Source organism: Phaethon lepturus, unplaced genomic scaffold, assembly GCF_000687285.1.
Source record: "Phaethon lepturus isolate BGI_N335 unplaced genomic scaffold, ASM68728v1 scaffold5468, whole genome shotgun sequence".
Lineage (NCBI taxonomy): Eukaryota > Metazoa > Chordata > Aves > Phaethontiformes > Phaethontidae > Phaethon > Phaethon lepturus.
Genome location: NW_010559591.1, coordinates 21219 through 38620, shown reverse-complemented (window position 1 = coordinate 38620; position 17402 = coordinate 21219). Strand labels below are relative to the sequence as shown.

Here is a 17402-nt window from a genome sequence, read left to right as displayed (position 1 = left end):
AAAGCTTCATCTACTGGCTGTCGAATGAATTTTGGTTAGCCAGCCCCCCTATATTATTGGGAACTCTCTTCCTAGCAGAATCAAAGCATTAAAAACACTGACAATCTTGACATTGCCTATCTATTTTATTGTGGTCCTCAGGTGCTTCCTTATCTCCAGGAAGATACACAGGAGAGTGTATGGATGATTATATGGCTGTCTTCCCCTAATCACTGTGCCAAGGGCTGCTTTCCTGCTGTCCTCAAAATGGCTGGGACATCAGGGGTTGTCAGCTTCTAAGAGTTACTATTCAGGAAAAGTATTTGCTTGGTGTATGAACTGCTTCAGATAACCTGTTTCCCACTTCTGGAAGCCTGCCTTCTGGGAATCCAGTTGCCCATTGGATTACCCTGTAGTCTGACCCAATGATCAGTGAGAAATGCAAACTGTTGTTTTCAAAGGGCCAAAGATTTAAGTTGCCGAAACCTTGCAAGATTGATCACCACAGTTTCAGTTAAAGTCAAAGGTTCTTCAACTCTTCCAGTAACAAGGCTGCCCAAAGACCAGTGATTGATTTTGGGTTGTGAGACAACTGTTGTTTGGCAGTTACCACTTGTAATATAAACGTACAGAGACTTCGTTGAACAGTGCCCATGTAAGGGTGGCTTATGAAGACCACAGTGTGGCTTCTGAAGAGTACATTTCTGTGCTGGGACAATTTTCTGGTTTGAGCAGAGCAGCAAAACTCTTGCAGGTGATCACACAGCAGGCTAGCAGAATAGGAAGGCTTCTTTCCCCTGGTTCCTTTTCAAACCTTGGAGATGGGCTGTGATGAAATCGGGTAGTTCTGTGGCTTTCCTGTGAGAAATGTTAATGTAATTAACCCTTTTGTTAAGTTCTGGCTGCTGACTCTGTCCACATAACAGTGTTCTTTAAAATGAACACACGTGTTGCCAGGATTGTACAAAGGGAGGAAGGCAGAGAGAGATCTTGTCTCTTGGTCATGTCTCTGACCATGAAATGAGATTTGTGCTTTTTTTTTTTTTTTTTTTTTGGCTTTGCTCAATAGAAAGCACTGAGAAAGTCTGGTAAAGGTGGAGTTTTCTCTCTTTCTGGGTCATATTTGGAGCTCACTTCTCTTTATAAATCAAAAGAATTAATGAAGTTTACCCCACCTAAGTGAAATTTGAATATTTCCTCTAGTCTCTTTCAAAACTTGGCAGTCAAAGAATATTCTCTCCTTTTGGACTCAGTTTCTTAAAGAAAGATAAATCTCATTAAAGAGATTTTAAAATAGAAGGATCTCACAGAAATTGTCCTTGAGCAGTAGCTGGCAGGCAAATGTGTTTCTTGAGTGGAAAATCTCACTCATTCCTTCTGGATATCTGCAAAGTGGCCAACATCTCTTGGTACAAAATTGGCACTCTTCACTGAAATTTTTGAATATAAAATAATAAATAAATATGTGGGTTTCCCCCCTGCCTCTAATACTGCTTTACATACATGAGCTTATATAAGAAGTATTCTGGAGAAAAACACGGAATGAGAACAATTACTTACTAGTGGTAATTGTAGACCAAATTCTCTTTTTTCTCACTACACCCTTAGGACCACTAGTTGGCTGTTTTACTGTGCATTCACTTGTTAATCACAGGTTCTTACCTCCCAACCCTGGCTAGGGTCCCCCTTCTTGCATGTCCCCCTTCCTTCTCTTCACTACCCCAAGAGTTTCTGGACACGAAGGAGCACTAGCAGTTTGGTTGTGTGCTATGGGCAGGTCCTTCCTTTCAGTTTTAGGATGCGCAACTGTGTTTGCTTTGGAGATTAAAACCTTCCTTCAAATAACAGGGTTTTTGTGGTGAAGACAGAAATTCAACCATATTAGTGGTAAGTTTATGTACATTTTTTTGTACAGAAGCTGAAATGGGATTATCAAACTGAGTCCTAGCACTGCACTGTAAAAAAGAAAAGAAAAAAAAGTTTTTGAATGCAACTAATTGTCTTTTGCAAGCTGAAGTATCATTGAAGAACACATTTATTATTGGAAGATCTAGCTGCTAAAATCACAAGGGGAGGGGAAATTGGAAGGCAGTAGGAACTATCTGTTCTGCATTTAGTGGTACATGACTAAATAAAGAGGAAATAAAGAGAAAATAAAGGTTTATCCAGTCCAGGAAGATGTGATTGCCTGAGATTCATGTCTGGAAAACTGGGGATAGCTGAGGCATGTGGTTGCAGTTGTACCACGGGTTACCTTCCCTTGATTTTTTTTATGTCGTGTATGTAGAGTCATGCCATCTACAGTCATGGCAGGTCCTGTCCTTACTATTTCATGCCTTTTGACATTGAAATGGCTGAATCATTGTTAATTTTTTTTGAACAAATTTTTTATTTTGTTGGTTTCAGTCACTGATTGATCCTTTTTTCACTTCCTTTTTTTCCCTTGTCTCTCTGTGCTTCGCTGGACATGGCCCATAGGGGAGTTCTCAGGTGTGTATCTCCTCTGCTCAGTTTCCTTTCTTGTTTCTTTTTTTCTTGTTGAGGTCGAATGCTGTGGTATACACATGTGATACTCCCCTGCTCTTGTCCAAACACGGTTGGCTTTGCGGACTTCTCCCACGTTCGCCTCGCTTGGTTGCCTTGCACTGGTGGGTCCCTGGGCAGCAGGACATCCCCGCTCTGTGCTCACACGCCTGCTGTGTTTCAATAAGCTTTTCTTGTGTGGCTTTCTTCAGGTTTGCTCCACTGTGTTACACTGGCCTGTCACTCAAGGTCTTGGGGCTCAAAGTGCTTTTATTACTGCCAGGACGGGTGCTGTGCTTAGAGCTGAGCTCGGGTGGGCACAGGACTGAGTTAGGTTCTCACTCTCCTCTCAGCGAACCACGCTGTAAGGAATCCCGCTGTGTGCATGATGGCCACTGTGGGTTAGTTGATGCATACTGGCCCTCTTCTGGAACAGCTGTAGTGACCTGAAAGACACTTTCTTAATGGATTAGAGTGGCAAAGCCTCTGTCTTTCATTGAAGATTTGCCCTTCTGGCAGGAGTTTAAGTGATAGCTCTGTCTTTTGTTTTGGTGAAGGAGACTTACTGCCTTAGGACCACGGTCTGTCATCAGAGGCTTTGCACCTTTTCTTAAAATGCACTTGGGTTCTGATGCAATTTCAGATGAAGTCTCTTGATTTCAGTGCAAATTGAATGAAGTTTTCCCTGTAGAAAAGGCAGGTGACTTACACAGATGTGATAGCATAATGCTGTGCGGCGATGAGCTCCGTCACGTTCCTTTGCCTGGCACCTCTTGGTGTTGGCTCTGTGAGGTTACAAAAGAAAGGGATGGCTTCGTCCTTTCTTTTAGTTCAAACTTTTTTTTACTTAAGCCACTTTTTTGTGGTCCTTTCTCACACCACCTCCCTCTGAAGTCGAGTTGGAGTTTGTTGCAGTGTGGAGGTGGATTTAGGCGTGTGCAAAAAGACCAGATGAGTGCTTTGATGTCCAACCCCCTTTTGTTTTTCCTCCTGTCCCTGTCCTTCCCTCACCCTATTCATAATGTCTGTTGAGCTACCTTTGTTGTGGGGATGGGAAACCCAAAGACATGTAATCTGGGGGAAATGATGAAGATCGAAGAAACAGATGAGCTCATCTGGAGCTTGTCCTGACATCTCAGGCGTAAATCCCTGTTAGGCCAGGCTGCAGCAGAACAAGGTGTACGTTAGTTACTACTGAGCATCACATATACTGGCACCACACAGATGTACACATGCTAATGAGCTGCTCTGTTTGCTATTTACAGATTGGTACTTAATGGCTGCTTTTTTCTCTTCCTTTCTTCCCCTTTGTCCCCATATCTTTCTGTTCCCTTTCTCGTATGGGATGGCTCTCATAGTACGGGATGATTTCTTTGGTAAGGCGAAGGCCTTTTTTCTTTTTTTCTTTTTTCTTCCTTTCCTTTTTTCTTTTTTTTAATGTGCATTTTTTCTTAAGTTCTTTCATTCACTCAGCATCCCTCCATGTCTTGCATTACCGTGGTTTGTTTTTTGTGATGGTGGTATCACCTCTCCAAGAAGCAGGACGCAGCTGTCAGTAGCGGTGATTTGGGGATTCTCCTGTTTCTTGTAGTTGACTATCCACTTTGATGCTTCACACTATTTGCCTGGCAGTGGGAGGCAGACAGTGTAGGATGGGCTCTGTTAGACAGGGCTCTGCCCAGACCTCTCTTCCCTTTGCTCCGTGCCACAACAAGGTGAAGAGATCTCCTTTTAGTCACTCCACAGCGGGGTTGGTTTTTTTTTTTTTCCCCATGGGCCAGGCTTTCCCATTACAGCCTGCATGATGTTATCTCATAGTGTCCATTCTATGGCTCTGGGATGGCTTCATCCATTTCTTTGTTGCAAGACTAGCCCTTCAGACCTCTTGCTGGTTAAAGCATTGGGCTGTGACTGTGTCACACACAAATAAGATAGAAGCTGTGGTGAGGATACTGGTGGTTGAGATGCTGTATGGCTTTTAGTTCTGGCATGATAGCTTACCCTCTTCAGAGTTCCTTTCTTTCCCCAAAACAGCTGCAGAGAGGGATAGATGACCCAGTAATGGGAGGGAAAAAGATTTATTCCAAAAGAACTGGAGATGAAGTCTTTTCTGGGGATTAACTCTTCCCTGGGGATGAACTTTTTCCTCAGCACCTGTAAAGTCCTTGTGCCATTTTAATGTATTACTGGCTACGTATTTATTTGATCATTTGTAGAATCACTAAAAAGTAAGAAAATAATTTAATAAACAGATGACTTCTTGATCTTCCAGCTAACATACAGCATGCCACAGAAGAAAGGGTGATAGGTCATTCACCTTACCATACCAAAAACACACTTCAGTTTACACTGCAGTTAGTGTCTCTCACTTTTTTGCTCTTTGCAATATTTTTTACACAGCATCCAAAGAACACATTGCCTGAAACATCAAAGTGATTAATTATCTGTCTACTAATTTTTCAAAAGTTATTTGAAAATGCTGCTTCTTACTCATTCTTGCTGGGAATTTGCTTTTGCCATCATAAATTCATCCCATTTAACCGTGGGAAGAGGATCTGTATGTTGGAGTGTTGTGATGTGTTCTCACTTCTTGTATGCTACCATGTTTCTCTAACTTTCATTTACTTCAAGTTTGTGTTGTTTTTATTCTATTGCAAATATTAATTAATCAGCAAATAATGAATCATGAAAACTGTTGATGTCTTTGCTGTAAAGGAAGAGGTAGTTCAGAGGGCAGGACAAGGAGCACTACAGCACAAACACTGATGGTTGTGAGACTTCTTCATGCTCTGGGACCTGTGGTGAGAAACGAGCTGCAACTCTCAGCACTGTCCCCCAACAGGGAGAGGTCTCTGCCTTCAGGTCTCAGATGGCCTCTATTCCCCACTGTAAGACAGAAGCGGACCCGGGGAGCCAGCAAGTCCCTGGCAGCAGGAAACAATCCAGATGTGCTTTTGGTCCCTAAATTCCTTTGTTTGGTTTTATGAAATACTGAATCCAACCTTCACTCTCAGCCCCAGATTTTTCAAAGTGCTTGCAACCCAATTTGCATATTTTAGTTGTTGTATGTTGACGCCCAAGTGCAAGTGCAGTGTGTCCAATATAGATATTTTCTTCAGTGTGAGTCTTAAGTGATGGGACTGAGACTTCAGATTTTAAACATCTGTGAGAAAGCTGTTAAGGTAGATAGAGCAATGGACAGTCTTAGGTCCTGTTAAAATTGCTGTGGTGGAAGGCTAATAATGAGAAGCCTTTCATATGCATGAACCGGCCACAACCATGATCTCAAATCTGTACTGAGAAACTGAAAATTTGGCTTATGCCAAGAAAGAAATCACTGATGTGTAGATCTGGACAGCAATTTGGACAGTGTTCTGCTGTCCTCTGTGAAAAACCCGTGGAATTCTACCTTCTTTCTATGTGAGTGTTGATAAAATGTGGTTGCAATAGCTCATGGCTGAACCAGGAGTTACTGACTTGACTCCCCCTAACTGGAATTAGTGAAGCTCTCCTCTCTGACCCTCTCAAGGGAGTCTGTGAAAGTTGGGATAAGAAGCTAGGTCTGCATTTGGGCTCTAAACACATGGGTGTCTTTGCTTGTGCTGCATGGTCTTTCAGCAAGAGGCACTCCACTCTCCACAGCAGGACACAGAAGCCTAGGGAAACCTAACAAAAGTGTTTTCTCTTCCTCAAGCATGAGTCAGGCAGTGCCACACAAGCTTCATATTTCTAGAAGAACAAGTGAAAACTGCCTGGCCTTTCTTTTCAGGAATGGGCAAAGAAGTGGGGAATCTGCTGTTGGAGAACTCGCAGCTACTGGAGACCAAGTAAGGAACTGTTGCGTGCTCTGAACTGCCTGCCTAGTTATAAGTGAGATGTCGTCTTGAAGTAGGACTTGGCCAGAACTCCTGCCTCACAGGGCCTTGCTCATTTATCTAACAGGTTGTCTTGAATACTTGTTGTTCCTTCAATTATAGAAGAAGAATTGCTCTTTTAAGTGACTTTCCTAACTATTTCCTTTCTGCAGGCACTTGGGCATGTGCTGGTAGGGTCTTATCCCGACTAAAATGAATGCCAAGCTTTTAATTCGCTTCAGTGGGCATCTAGATGTGGGTCTGAGCCTCTGTGAGGATATTGCTCTGTATAAGTTTTTATTTGCAAGGTTTTCTATTTGGAAGGAAAATTGTCTTACTGTTGAGAAGAATTTTCAAAGATTTAGTAGTTGATAAAGGAGAAGCAGACAATGTAATGGACTTCTTTTTTGAGAAAGGCTGGCAAACCAGATGCTAAAGCTAAGCAGCCAGGAAGAGGAATGCAGAGTACTCCCAGGGGAGAGTTGGAGACCTTACTGTGATAGGCAGCTGCTGACTTTAAAGATTTTAAGGTATTTTGGAGCTGATTGGAAATGCTTATTTATATCACCATCATCCACAATTATCCACAATTACAGATAACAGCAGTTCTGAAAGGCATGTTTCAGATCTTCATTCTGTTAAAAATAGATTTGAACCTTATGCAGGTGATAGGTTACCCTACACCTGCTTTCTGCAGTATTCTGCCATCTTCTTAAGGAGATGTTGGTCTGCCAGTCAGGATAGAGGACTGGACAAACCTCATCATGACCAGTTGTGGTGATTTCTTTGTTCTTCTGCAGCTCCTTGCCAAAATCTGCTTTTCCATGAGTTACAGCTGGATAAATACACTTGTTTCAACTCTCCTTGTAGTGCCTGTGACTTTAGTTTCAGGTCTCTCTTATGGACAGCTGCTGGTTTTGGGCATTTTTCCTTATTGTCCCTTTCACACCTTTAAGAAATGCTTTGAACGTTGTGAAGAATGATTTGATTGCCAAGGTGGACCAGCTGTCTGGAGAGCAAGAAGTGCTGAAGGGAGAGCTTGAAGCAACAAAGCAGGCCAAAGCCAAAATGGAAACCAGAGTCAAAGAGCTGGAGGAGGAGCTGAAAAGGTGAGTGATTCACACCCTGCCCCCAGGAGGTGGGAGGACAGAGTGATAAACCCACCTCCTCTGTTAGTTTTATGCTATTTCCCTCATGGTGGAGGTTAGCACTGGAATTCAGAGATACCTTACAGAGCACTTCCAGGCTGATGGTAGGTGGCTGAGATATTTTTAGTGTTGTTTTTGTTGGATTGAAAGGGGTTCTTGAACCTTAGAAAACCTGCAGAATTTTCCTCTCCAGGACTAGGATTCTGCAGCAGCAACTGCAAATCCAGGCTCCCTAGAGTGGAGCATTCAGAGTTTCAATCTGCAATTTCAAAAAACGAAAAAAAGAAAAAAGAAGAAAGGGTAATTTCAAAACCAATAGTTCTGAGGGAAACTTGTCAAGAGCTTGATCCTTGCAGCAGCCAAGACAGCTCTGAGAGGAATGAATGCCCATTCATTTAATGAAAGAGCTAATACAGATTGCCACAAACAATATTTAAGTGCCAGTATTGTTAATTGTTTCATTGTTCATGCTAAGGGTGAGAAAAAGAGGCACAGAGATTTTAAAGTCCTGCACAGCACCTGGGGAGATCCCACTTCTTTCTTTCCACTCAGACTAGAGGAACGGAAGCCTGCATGCCTGGCACAACGCTTGTGGTGGTTTCACATCCATGGAACTAAAGGTGCCCCACGGGGCTCAAAGCAACATAATTACATTTTGACTAGCTGTACATTGCACTGTGGTATCTCAATACAGAGGACAGTGTTTATTTTACAGCTGGAAGCTTGAAAGTTGCCTCTGTAATCTGAGCACGGAATCACTAAGAATAACACAGACTGGTGCCTTTGTTGTTCAGAATGTCTGAAATGAAAGTAGTCTCACAAGCGGTGGAAATAGGTCTGATTTTTTTAAATGCCCTTTTGTGTCTCATAATATACACAACATACTTAATATATTATGCAGCAGGGACATGGACTTTTAAATGGCAAGTGTGCCTTTTTAGGAGATGGAGATGGCATTTTTTTTCCTCAATGTCTCAGCTGTTAATAAAAGTGCTTGTATTTCAAATGGGACTGCATGACTGCATCTTGGTGTGGAGTTTAAAGAAATTAAAAGCACTCGGATAAATACTTGAAGCATTTCCTTAACGCGGATTTCGTGTTTTCTTCTTTACCATTATGGCAAACTGCCCTTCACATTAGAGGCTTTTTTCACTGTGTTGAAAACAGAAGCAGACCTAAGCCAGCATTTTCACTGCTGATAGTGGCTCGTTTTTCACATGGTTAAGAACTCATCAAACATTTGAACATAGATTATGGCTGTGAAATAGAAAGTCCCAGTGGTCAGTGTTTCGGTGCTTACATCAAGTGTTCCAAAGAAATGGGGTGATGTCAATGAAGCTGTTCAGAGTAATATGCTGCAAAAGAGAGGGAGAAATATCGTAATTTGTACACTTTAGCTTGCAGTTTGAAAACATTTCCTTGTGATGCATGCAGACAGACCTTCCCATGATGATCCTCCTCCCAGAACACCTCAGGGACAGCCATGGTATCACTTGCTGGTTTGATGCCTTTCTTCCTATTTCCTAGAGTGAAATCTGAAGCGATTGTTGCCCGACGAGAACCCAAAGAGGAGGTGGAGGATGTAAGCAGCTATCTCTGTACAGAATTGGTATATTACATTACTAAAATGCCTGCGGGGAAAGGGGGTTTATATACTTACTCTATATTACTTCATATATATGAGTCCTGAGATGCAGATTGATCTACCTTCATTAACGATGAGGGCAAAGCTGGTGAACTGTGAGTTGTTGCCGATGAGCATTGCTAATAGACAGATGCCATGAGATTACCTCTTCATGTGACTTTCAAACCATAGTTTGGCAACGATGAGCAACTGACACAGTGGCAATACCATGCACGATGTGGTTTCTGCAGAGCAGTGCTAGAGTGGTGCCCTGCTCAGCACCTTCCCTTTTTAGCTGGTTCTCCCTAATTTTGAATTACAGTCTAGTATGCAGTGTGGTTTTTCTTGGGGTCTTGTGATAGTCAGGCTTCTCCAGAAGAGCTTGTCTCCATGCTGTCAGTGAAGCTGTAAGGAGTGAGGACATTTGTGCAGTGAAATCCAGGTTATACAGACAGCTTTGCAGCAGTAACTGCCTTCTTTTATTAGTTCTGTAATTCCAATCTTGTGGCATTGTTTTTCTCATTATTTCTTTTACATAAGCCAGTACTGCCTGTTATGGGATACAGGCAGAGAAGGCTCATGGACTGTTCTTCTGTGACAGCTCTTCAAACTGTTTTGGCTGAGGTAGAGGCTTTTCAGCAAAAGCCAACTGTGGCCAAAAAAAAGGCAAACCAAAGCAGTAACAGAGATTTTTCCTTGTAAATGTCACTCTGCTAGGACAGGGAATTAGATACACCTCTTTTCACTATTACTGTGTTCATATTTTGTAAAAGGTATTGGAGCCGGTTAAGTCTAGCCTTAACTGGGGTGAACTTGGTCTGGTGAGAACTTAGGTAGATAGGAAAATTTTCAAGTTGTTCTTCTGAAATGCTGAAGAAGACTGGATTTTTTTTTAAGCTGACCTGACAGGAGGTCTTTTTTTTAAATAAAAAAAAAAAAAAGTCTGTAAAATTCCTTTTCATTTATACACTTCTTGTTTTGACTGGTCATACAGGTTTATTCAAAGTCCAGGGAGGCTGGAGAGGGACTTGGTTAATCTCTGCTGTTCCAGCTCTCAGCAGTACTCATCAGCTAAGCGACATCCCAATTCACTTGGGAATTGATACAGTCTAGGCACAAGCCAGTGCCACTTCCTAGTAATGAGTTCCCAAAATTCTTACGATTTCCCTTTGGGCAGGTATTTTCTCCAGCTGGCTAAGTCATTCTCATTTTCCACTCCACAAAAGAGGGAAACAGAATCTCATTCCTGTCACCTCCTAAGCCACATGTGCCCTCCTTGGAAGGCCAAGTTGTGTCACCAAAGAGGAAAAGGCTTTTCTTTAGTTTCTTGTGCCCTGCACCTTCATCAGTGTGTACTAACAGAATGCCTCCGTCCTAGTCCATTTGAGGGGACAGATGGCATTATGTAGTGCTCCCTGCTGCTTTTGATGGGATTTGCTAATGAACTAAAACTTTGGTTTCCAACTTTCTGGACCAACGGACCGCTGTCAACTCTCACAATTCCTTGCAGACTATCAAAGCACCTTGCTGGCAGTAGTCGCTGGGTGGGTTTTTCAGTTTGGTGATGGTTCTAATTTCTGTGGGTTTGCAGAACACCCCAGAGGTCCGTGGGCCATAGTTTGGAGCTCGCTTGTCTAGAATTAGCACTTTATATGGGGAAATTGGGGTAATCAAACAGAACAGGAGGAGAACTAACAGATAGGTCTTTCTGTCTCCTGACTTGCCCTGTACTAACAACAATCCCCTTCCATCTTTTGTTGGCTGAAGCAGTGCTCCTCCCCTCTGCAGGACAACATTCCCATAGCTCAGCGCCGCCGCTTCACCCGTGTGGAAATGGCCCGGGTTCTGATGGAGCGCAATCAATACAAAGAGAGGTTGATGGAGCTCCAGGAGGCTGTCAGGTGGACAGAGATGATCAGGTGAGACTGGGTGTTGGTGAACATTCCTATTTAGGACAGAACCTGGCTGTGTTTGACCTTGCAGTCAGTGGAACCTCTGCCAAGATATGGGTTGAGAAGTGCTGAAAGTTTTCCAAACTGTAGGTGCTTCTCTTCTATTAGCTAATTCTTTCTCTCTTACTCCTGAACCTGGGCTGAAAATCTTGAGTTGCCATTGATATTTGGATACACTGACAGTTGTTTGTCTTGCTTGTTTCTTGTGTGCTAATTAAGCTAGGAGCAGCTATAGGGAAGAGGATTGCTTCTAATTAATGAATTCTAAAGGCTATAGTTTGAAGTGAATGTAATTCCAGGGTGTGTAGTTACCAGACTAGTACTGTAACAATGATAATGTTGCAGGGAGTTGATAAAACTTCAAATTGAACACACTTACTTGCACTTCAGTCAACATTGAAATATAAAGTGGTTGAGTGTGCTTACGTTAAAGACCAGTGCACGTCACTTCCTCTGTTGTGTTTTGAAACATGTTAGAATGAATTCTGAATTTTGACATGGCTTCCTTCATGGAAGTGGCCTGCTGGTTGGCAGAAACTTGGGTAAGAGATGCTGAAATTAATTTGCTTCTGCTGTGTTTGTCCTTAGAGCATCCCGTGAGCACCCGTCCGTCCAGGAGAAGAAGAAATCCACCATTTGGCAGTTGTAAGTTCTTTGGTTGTTTGTGTAAGATTCAGAAAAGGGGAGGCGTTGCCATTTCTACTTTAGACAACAACTTAATAGACTCTGACATTAATGAAACATCAACTAAAATTGTTGTTAGCTGAACGCTTTTACCTTCACGAGTTTCCTTTGTCCTTAGTGAAATTAAAATCAGATCTGAACATCGACATTGGTTTTGTTTTACAATCTGAAAAAGATCACAAGTACCCTTTGATACTTGTGAAGAATGATTTGATTTCCATTCCATTGGATGGAAAAATACATACGCTCACAATCAGTTTTAATAAAGAGCTGTTTTCAGAAGGTATCTGTTTGTGGATGCTGAAAACACCTTACGTCAATCAAACTGAAGACTTCTATGTTTGAAGTAGGGCAGTTTTTATGAAGGACTTACAGCCCCTCATTGTGTACCTCTTGCTTACCCTGTTGTGAATCTATGGCATGTAGTCTCCCCAGGCATCTTTTCTCATATTTGTTGGCCTTTTTCCTTCCTTAGCTTCAGCCGTCTGTTCAGCTCTTCCTCAAGTCCCCCACCAGCAAAGAGGACCTACCCATCTGTGAACATCCACTACAAATCTCCAACAACAGCCGGGTTCAGCCAGCGTCGCAGTCACACCATGTGCCAGATTTCCTCTGGCAGCCGCACCCTGGAGTTCTTCCCTGAAGAGTGAGTTGCGTGCTGTGTGCCAAGCCAGGTTCCCCTGCAGCTCTCCCAAATAGCACTTTTTATTAAAATAAGCTGTTTTCTGCTTTAAAAAAAGTCTGTGTGATGTTAATATATTTCTGTCTCTTGTGGTTTATCTCCCTGATCTTTCACTCATCAGTTACCATGTACATGGGCTTAGCAAACTTTGTCCTCCCAAACATGTTGCTGCCGTGGCTTTTTAGACCATGATAGTCTCAGCAGGGACCACTGTAGGCTTGAGTTGGCCTCAATCCTAGTTCTGCACTCATGTTTGCAGACTGTGCGATAGAATGAAGTTGTGGTGGAGTGTGATGGCAGCATTGGGACAGCAGGATGGAGTGTCTTGCCCAACCCTACTGACAAGGAGTTTAGGTGAAGACAAAAGTTTTCTCAACAGCACATTTCCGATACAGTATTTGGTTTTCATCATGGTGTTGCTACTGCAGAGTCTTCTCCCTATACTTCATGCCTCTGACATAAAGGGAGAAAACTCTTCTGTGCTTCACTTGACTTCAAAATGCACGTGTTCCACCATTATGAGGTTATACGGTTTCATATGTGGTATGTTTTTGTGGAAGGAGTTTGGAGAATATGATGGTAAAGTATTATAACTTCTGCAGTAAGAAGGATTTGTTGGAAAGGCACTAGATCAGGAGAGGAGAAATGTCTTTAGAAGGGTAAATTTGTGTTTTATAGATACCCACTGCCTTTATTCTGTTCTTTTTATCTGATCACAGTATCATAGTCATTGTGTGGTGTCTGAGTGCTTTTCAGCAGTGCATTAAAGGATGTGACTAACCGCTGTCAGAAGCTGTTTGTTCTCTCATCCTCTCCCCATGGGAGGAAGCATGTGCAGGGAAGTGTTTTGTTTTAGCAGGGGGTTGTTTTTGTTTTAAGTATATATGTCATCATTTTTTGCTGATGTTGTGCATAGCTTGGAATGGTATTTTAAAAACCTATTGAGAGCTGGAACTGATATTCGTGCAGCCTTTGTTTATATTAAACCAGATTTTAAGAGCTCACAGATCAATTTTTCTTTTAACCTTTGCCAGTGCAAAGCTGGAGTTGTTCTGTTGAAACCAGCAGTTTCAACAGCAGTTAGTGCATATTTTCCTTGTCAGCAGAGAAAGCTTTAAAATGGACAGAAAAATAAATAGTTGACTATAGTGAAGAAGGGAAGAACTCAAAATGCCTTCCTGATGCAGATGTTACATCAGTAAATTGTAACAGCTAAGCAAAAACTGGTGTAATCTCATAGATTGATAGATTTTATGGAAGATTGATTCCCTGTTTCTGAGGGGTTCTTGGAGTATTGAAGTGGGGATGACAATGATTTGGCCTGCGACATAGCTCAGGTAACAGGATATTAGAGATTGGGGATGCCTGTGTCGGCTTCCTTAGCAGGGTTTTCCTCTCTGATTTCTTGCATCTGTTTTCAAAGATGGATTTGGTTTGCTTTGTGTTTCCTCCCCCTGCTATGGCGACACTTCCTAAACCTTCAGCTTCTCTTTTTAACCATAGATGGAGAAGTAATGCTGTTGCTTCTCTCCTCAGTGACTGTACATCCTCAGCACGTCGCGAGCAGAAACGGGAGCAGTACCGCCAGGTACGGGAGCATGTGCGCAACGATGACGGCAGATTGCAGGCCTGCGGCTGGAGCCTCCCTGCCAAGTACAAGCAGGTAGGGACCACTCTCTGGACAGGCTGAGGGAATGTTGCCCCCTCACAATGAAACCAGTGAAGACCTAGCTCTCGCACTGGTAACCTTAACCTTAGTCCTTAAATATTTAATTTAGAGGTATCATATGCATGTTTTATTTGTATGATAATTGTAGGCACACATTAAATTAATCTTCTCTGTATCTCCACCAAAGTCAATGGAGGGGGCATTCCTTTGGACTTGTTGGTCAACAATGCAAATGAGCTAATTGGTGATGTCAAGATTGGAGGCAGCCTGGGCTGCAGTGATCATGCACTGGTGGAGTTTGCAGTCCTGAGGGATATGTGCCAGGCAAAGAGTAAAGTCAGGACCCTGAATTTTAAGCAAGCAAACTTCCTTCCAGTTGGATTGAAGGGATTTTCAGTAGTAAAGGCTGCTCATCAGGAGAGAGTACAGAGCAAAACAGCTTTAGGAAATGGTGCCATAAAGGAACTGTGATTGCTATCAAGGATTAGACACCTCATTTTTTATGCAGATCTTGAACATATGAATAATGGGTCCTAAAACTCTTTAACAGGAAGAAAATAGCAGTCTGGAGTCTAGTACTACTGGGACTTATGCTCACCAATGTCTGGCATGTAGATTAATTACTCTTTACTAACCTGTTCTCATCAAATGGTGATGAAATATCTTCAAGCAGGCTAGAGCTTTTTCCTTTGACACAGCTTCTCTGTTTCATAGAGCTATGTGTTGATATGTGGTTGTAAAAATAGTAAATGATTAATCCAGCTCTCAGTTTTCTCCAGCTCACTGATAAATACTATATATTTATATATTCTTAATTGTTATATTAAAGTCCCTCAAACTGTAAGAAGAATCAGGTTTGTGACCACCTGAGGAACGTAAATATGCACAAATCTATTGGACATGATGAGATGCATCCCAGGGTCCTGAGAGAATTGGCTGATGTAGTTGGCAAGCCACTCTCCATGATACTTGAAAAGTCATGGCAGTCAGGTGAAGTCCCTGGAGACTAGAAAAAGGGAAACATTGCACCCGTTTTTAAAAAGGGTAGCAAGGAGGACCCTGGGAACTACTGGCCTGTCGACCTCACCTCTGTGCCTGGGAAGATGATGGAACAGATCCTCCTAGAACCTATGCTGAGGCATGTGGAGGACAGGGAGGTGATTTGAGACAGCCAGCATGGCTTCACCAAGGGCAACTCCTGCCTGACCAACCTAGTGACCTTCTATGATGGAGTGACCACATCAGTGGATGAGGGAGGAGCTATGGATGTTGTCTAGCTGGGCTTCTGTAAGGCCTTTGACACGGTCCCCACAACATCCTTCTCTCTACATTGGAGAGATAACGGAGTTGATGGGTGGACTGTTGGATGGATGAGGAATTGGTTGGATAGTCGCGTTTGGAGGGTAGTGGTCAATGGCTCAATGTCCAGATGGAGATCGGTGAAGGGTGGTATCCTTCAGGGGTCTGTGTTGGGACCAGTACTCTTTGATATCTTCATCAATGACAGAGACAGTGGAATCGAGGGCACTCTCAGCAATTTTGCAGATGACACCAAGCTGAGTGATGTGGCTGACACGCCTGAGGGATGGGATGCCATCCAGAGGGACCTGGACAAGCTCGAGGAGTGGTCTTGTGTGAACCTCATGAGATTCAACAAGGCCAAGGGCAGGGTCCTGCCTCTAGGTCGGGGCAACCCCCGGTATCAGCACAGGCTGGGGGATGAAGGGATGGAGAGCAGCCCCATGGAGAAGGACTTGGGGGTACTGGTGGGTGAAAAGCTGGTCATGAGCCGGCAATGTGCACTCGCAGCCCAGAAGCCAACCATGTCCTGGGCTGCCCCCAAAGCCGCGTGGCCAGCAGGGCGAGGGAGGGGATTCTGCCCCTCTGCCCCGCTCTGGGGAGACCCCCCTGCAGTGCTGCATCCATGCTCTCTCGGCACAGGAGAGACATGGACCTGTTGGAGCGGGGCCAGAGGAGGCCCCAGCAATGCTCCGAGGGCTGGAACAGCTCTGCTGGGAGGACAGACTGGGAGAGCTGGGGGGGCTCAGCCTGGAGCAGAGAAGGCTCCAAGGAGACCTTCCTGCAGCTGCCAGGCCTACTTAAAGGGGGCTTAGAAGAAAGATGGGGACAGACTTTTTAGCCGGGTCTATAACGGTTTTAAACTAAAAGAGGGGAGATAAAAGGAAGGAACTTTTCACAGTGAGGGTGGTTAGGCACTGGCCCAGGTTGCCCGAAGAGGTGGTCGATGCTCCATCTCTGGAAACATCCCAGGTCAGGTTGGATGGGGCTCTGAGCAACCTGCTTGAGTTGAAGAAGTCCCTGCTCACTGAAGGGGGGATTGGACTAGATGACCTTAAAAGGTCCCTTCCAACCCAAACTATTCTGTGATTCTGTGAAAGTGCTGAAAGAACCTACCCTAAACCAAAAGTAATTAATCTTCTTAGTCCAGAGCTCAGTACTTGTTTTTATTTCCTTTGTTGCTATAATTGGGCTTGAGCGTTAGATATTTAATTTATACTCTACCAATTGTTTAGTCTGAAAACCAAATGCAGTGCAGTTTGCTCCCACTTCTCCGCAGCAGTAACACAAAATCAAATGTCATCAGCCTCATTTGTTGGCCTATGACTCATTTAATGGGTCAAAGATCACCTGAAAGGAAGGAGTCTTGCAATGTGGCTCGAAAGTGGATGAGTTTCAGGCCCTGGTGGAAGGGGACACCAGTGTTCTGACTTCTTTGCAGGGAGCATCCGTTCACAACTCTTTCTCTGTCAGCAGTGCAGTGTATAGCCTCTGTTGACCATAACTGGGGTACCGTATCATGGTGAGAGAAGCAGTGTCTTGGGTAGGCTGTTCCTATCCATGTAGGTACTCTGTTTCATACAAGATGTGAGATGAAGCCTCAGCAGCGCCCAACTGTGAAGTTAGTAAGTTTGGTTCTGCCATATTGGTTACAAGTTTCTTACCGTATCCTGGTATTTACAGCTTTGCACTGTCTTTTTGTCTTCCCTTCCCCCACAGCTGAGTCCCAATGGTGGTCAGGAAGACACTCGCATGAAAAACGTCCCTGTGCCTGTATATTGTCGCCCACTAGTAGAGAAGGACCCAACTATGAAGGTACATTGTCTCTTCATACCATTCCAGTCCAGAAATGGGGCAAGGAATAAGCAAAGAATTTTTGTTGCTAAATGTGCAATTTTTACAACAATCCATTTTTTTTACATTATATATTCCAAATTCTATCTTCTGCTTCCTTTTTTTGAATAGTGGTTTCTAGTGTATGTAGGGAA

The 17402-nt window shown here is 43.4% G+C and overlaps 1 protein-coding gene across 1 annotated transcript in view; it reads left to right on the top strand.

Moving 5' to 3' along the window:
• The window catches only part of MAPK8IP3 (mitogen-activated protein kinase 8 interacting protein 3), a 39242-nt gene that overhangs the window by 7454 nt on the left and 14386 nt on the right, over window positions 1-17402 (top strand). The window contains exons 4-11 of the mRNA XM_010293391.1: window positions 6272-6329; window positions 7313-7465; window positions 9032-9113; window positions 10896-11047; window positions 11669-11725; window positions 12240-12410; window positions 13983-14109; window positions 17134-17229. Of these exons, the coding sequence (XP_010291693.1) occupies window positions 6272-6329; window positions 7313-7465; window positions 9032-9113; window positions 10896-11047; window positions 11669-11725; window positions 12240-12410; window positions 13983-14109; window positions 17134-17229 (896 nt within the window). The remainder of the gene's footprint in view (window positions 1-6271; window positions 6330-7312; window positions 7466-9031; window positions 9114-10895; window positions 11048-11668; window positions 11726-12239; window positions 12411-13982; window positions 14110-17133; window positions 17230-17402) is intronic.